The sequence below is a fragment of the Pinus tabuliformis genome, chromosome 1_2 (genome assembly GCF_031772625.1).
Source record: "Pinus tabuliformis cultivar Carrire ecotype Pingquan chromosome 1_2, CPIR1, whole genome shotgun sequence".
Classification (NCBI taxonomy): domain Eukaryota; kingdom Viridiplantae; phylum Streptophyta; class Pinopsida; order Pinales; family Pinaceae; genus Pinus; species Pinus tabuliformis.
Window position 1 is genome coordinate 415,003,460 of NC_142298.1, and position 3,653 is coordinate 415,007,112.

General features: G+C 35.1%; 1 protein-coding gene across 1 annotated transcript; it reads right to left on the reverse strand.

The window, feature by feature from the left end:
- Window positions 1-791: 791 nt before the first annotated feature.
- On the reverse strand, window positions 792-2,321 carry LOC149206114 (GTPase activating protein 1-like). Its single transcript, XM_089393636.1, has 3 exons — window positions 2,146-2,321; window positions 1,685-1,792; window positions 792-1,159 (listed from the first exon to the last, which is right to left on the reverse strand). The coding sequence occupies exons 1-3, from the start codon at window positions 2,263-2,265 to the stop codon at window positions 965-967; spliced, it is 423 nt and encodes a 140-aa protein (XP_089249762.1). The 5' UTR covers window positions 2,266-2,321; the 3' UTR covers window positions 792-964.
- Window positions 2,322-3,653: the final 1,332 nt, after the last annotated feature.

A 3,653-nucleotide genomic window follows, 5' to 3' on the forward strand; every position in this document is an offset into this window, starting at 1 on the left:
TAAAGAAATTCTCAATAAATTTAACCTGATAAGCTTAGCTAAAGAGAAAAACAATTTAGTCAAAATCTTGAAATTATTTAGGAAAATTAATAATTTTTTTTTTTTAAATCTAATATTAAAAATATTTATATTGTTTTTTTAATAATGAAAATAGATTCAGTCCCATTATGAAAACCAGTGTCCATCCAAAATCCTAAAGCTTCACACTGTTAACTAGGATTTCAGAAAATTTCCAGTTTCCAAAATCATGTAAGAATTTCCATTATTTTCTGAGTGAAATTGTATCCTCGTTAGAAAACGGCCATATTCAAGTTGGTGAGCCTGATACACCCTGCAGCGTAGAGAAGCTGTCGGATTTGAAATGTTAAGTGTGTCCATGACATACACTCTACCGTGCATTATACTCTCTAGCCTAGCGATTATTGTAACCTATTTGAACTTCCCAATTAATGGACAGAAGTACCATGGACCATAATCAAACCGGAGTGTTAAATTGAATATAAGATGTAACGAAATCTGTGGAGAAGTGTAACCATCAGAGGTCTTTATTATTTTGTTAGTATAATGATAAATTTTCTGAAGATGGTGTATTTTTGTTTTTTAAATGGTTTTTCTAATTAGTGAATGCATTCAGTCTGCTGAAAAACCCTTCTAACAGTTTTATTATACCACATATCAAAACGTCCGGGAAGCACATATCATTGAAATAATGATACCAAATACTTGAAACTCCGAAACGAGACCAAGAAAATATGATAAAAGGAGCACACCCAGCTTTAATTCCGATTAAACAAAAACAAATTATATTAATACATATACATATATTTATTACAAAGAGCCGGCACGTAACAGCCTTCCATTGGAAGTGCGGAGGGTGCATATAATAATCCCTCCCCTACGTTTTTCTAAATCGTAAACACTTCAGAAGAAAACTATTGGATCTCGACTTTCTGAAACAAACCCTTCACTGCCCAGGCTGCCATCCGAGTTTGAAGTCCAATACACCAGAGTGAACCTTTTGCAACTTCAAGTGCACGTCCTGTTGATTGTGCTTGTAACCTCCTTTAGTAGCAGTGGATTGAGTCACAAAAGACTTTAGGTCAACTTCACCTCTTCCCATGAAGTCGTCCCGTGTGTATTTATCCTTATCCCACACTTCCTGCAAAAGAATTACTCAACGAAAATATTTTAATTTTCAATTCATTCAGAGTTGTCTAAAGATGTTTCTTTCTTTTTTTCTTTTTTTTTTCTTTTTTTTTTTTTTTTTTTTAACACTAGGACAATCGGTAACTGGTGAGAGTTATCCTGGGCAGGCCCAGGATCAAATCCAACTGGCTGCCACTATAAACCTAGGCTAGGTGCAGCAACCTGCAAGCCACACATAGCAAGAACTTATGCCTCAACAAGAGCTAGGCTAGGTGCAGCAACCTGCAAGCCACACATAGCAAGAACTTATGCCTCAACAAGAGCCGAGACGTCCACTCTTGGGTCGCCTACTCTTCTAGCCAAGACACAACAGGCCATGTACTCAACGAGATTTGAACCTCCGTCTCGTGGGTTTCACCCAACGAAACTTACCGTTAAACCCCATATCACTGTGCATCTAAAGATGTTTCTTAATGATCATTTGTATAAATACATAAAGCACACAAGGAAGAATAAGGCTTCGGCGTAAAGCGCATACCACAGTGAGTGAGCTACTCTCTGGAGAAGACACATTCGCTATAGTGAATGTCATCTCTTCATTCCATTCTGGATTAAGGGTCTTATACTTGATACCAGTCCTCTTACTCTGAAAGGGAAGCACAGATTGCACGTCTAAGATACTAAGAAGTATTTGTTAACCAAGCAAAAAAATCCATGTGCAGGCCTATGATGAGAGACCTTTATATGAAATCTGAATTACAGTTACTATATCATATACATCTAACTATATTATATGTAGCTAACTGATAAGACCTTTATATGAAATCTGAATTACAGTTACTCTATCATATACCTCTAACTATATTATATGTAGCTAACTGGTAAAACCTTTATATAAAATCTGAATTACAGTTACTATATCATATAGATCTAACTATATTATATGCAGCTAACTGGTATTGCTAAGATGAAAGGCTGGTAGGATCAAAGGAAACGGACTTGATCACCCAGCTTGACGATAACGTAAGGATCACTGTGTCTTATCAGGTCCCTAACTACTAAATTCGACCCCTTCAACACCTTCACAATCAGAACCCCTGAAACATCCCCGTTCCCCATTCTGCAGCTTAAACGAAATACAGTAGCTGAGGTATGGGAATTCTCAACCCTCAAGTTAGCGGCTGTTGTTTGATGGGTGCCGGGATACGATCACAAATATTAATAGTTTGCCTTCTGCATCTAGGAATCTGAAAAGTCGACAATAATGCAGCAGACCACTAACATCAACAGTGGGAAAAACCAATAGGAAATTAAACGAATATAGCTTTTTTAGAACCCTAGTTACGCGGGTTCTTAGTGAGTAATTCTTACATAATTGCAGCGACTTTGAATGATGTTTGACGCGTTGACAGAAAATAAATCACTTCGTTCAAGGTAGAATATTTAGGTTTTTAACTACGTCATGCTTACCATTTTTCCATAATACGAGGGAAACGCTTTGGCTTTGGCGGGGACTCTGGAACTAGATTCTCTGGGCGATAATAATGGAAAAATTACATGGTGGCAAAAGTAATTGCAAATGTTGCATACTTTATTCATTTCCGTTTCAAGAATATTTTTTTTTCATATATTCTGAAAGAAGTCCTTTTCTGAAAAGGATAAATAATTTCTTTTGATATAAAAGTTGGGTATTTTATTGAAAAACGTGTTCAAGATTAAAATACAAATTTTAATAATGGAAGATTTTTATGACAATGGGATAATTAAAAGTATCAAGGTGCATTGAAATAACACTCCAAAAGTATATATAATTAAAACTTTCTGGCTAAAATTTTGTAAGATTGTATAATACAGAAGGTACTTCTCACTTCACATATTTCACTCTTTATAACAAAAGCAATTAAATGAACTACAAAGACCAAGTCACTCACAATGAAGAAGAGAGGCAAGGAGCACACAAGACTTATGGACAAGGTCCCATCATGCAATAAATTTTTATTCAATCTCAAGGTGTTGTTGAATCAAAAGTTATTACCAAGGTCCAATAGAGTTAAAATAGAATTAAAGCATCACGATTACAATTTTCATGTTCACAAGTGAAGGACATAGTTAAATGGAGTGAGCGATTTTTATATGTGGATTGTGTTCTCACTTTATTTCCAATTATGAAAATGGTAATGGTGTGGTTAGGATTTTTATCTCATGGGGAGAAACTAGTAAGTTTTAAGGTAATTAGAGGAGAATAAGAGAAGCTAGAATAAATAGGGACTTTATCATGAAATTGGGTTCTTCTGAATGTGTGAGAATATATATATATATATATTATTTCTTAGGAAATATATATAGTAAATACACTTGACGGGGATGAGCAAAAAATTGTGATATGCGAGGAGGTTCCAACTATAGAATTAATAAACATAGGGAATAGGTGTTGTTATATTAGATGTTGAATCTGGAAAAGTAAGTGCGGATTTATGTGCGTTTCAGGATTTATGACAGCGGGGATT

Coding starts and splice junctions, on each gene's coding strand:
- LOC149206114 (XM_089393636.1), bottom strand. CDS start 2,265: ATGGGGAACGGGGATGTTTCAGGGGTTCTGATTGTGAAGGTGTTGAAG. Junction 1,793..2,145: donor TCGTCAAGCTGGGTGATCAA/GTCCGTTTCCTT, acceptor CTTCCCTTTCAG/AGTAAGAGGACTGGTATCAA. Junction 1,160..1,684: donor AGAGTAGCTCACTCACTGTG/GTATGCGCTTTA, acceptor ATTCTTTTGCAG/GAAGTGTGGGATAAGGATAA.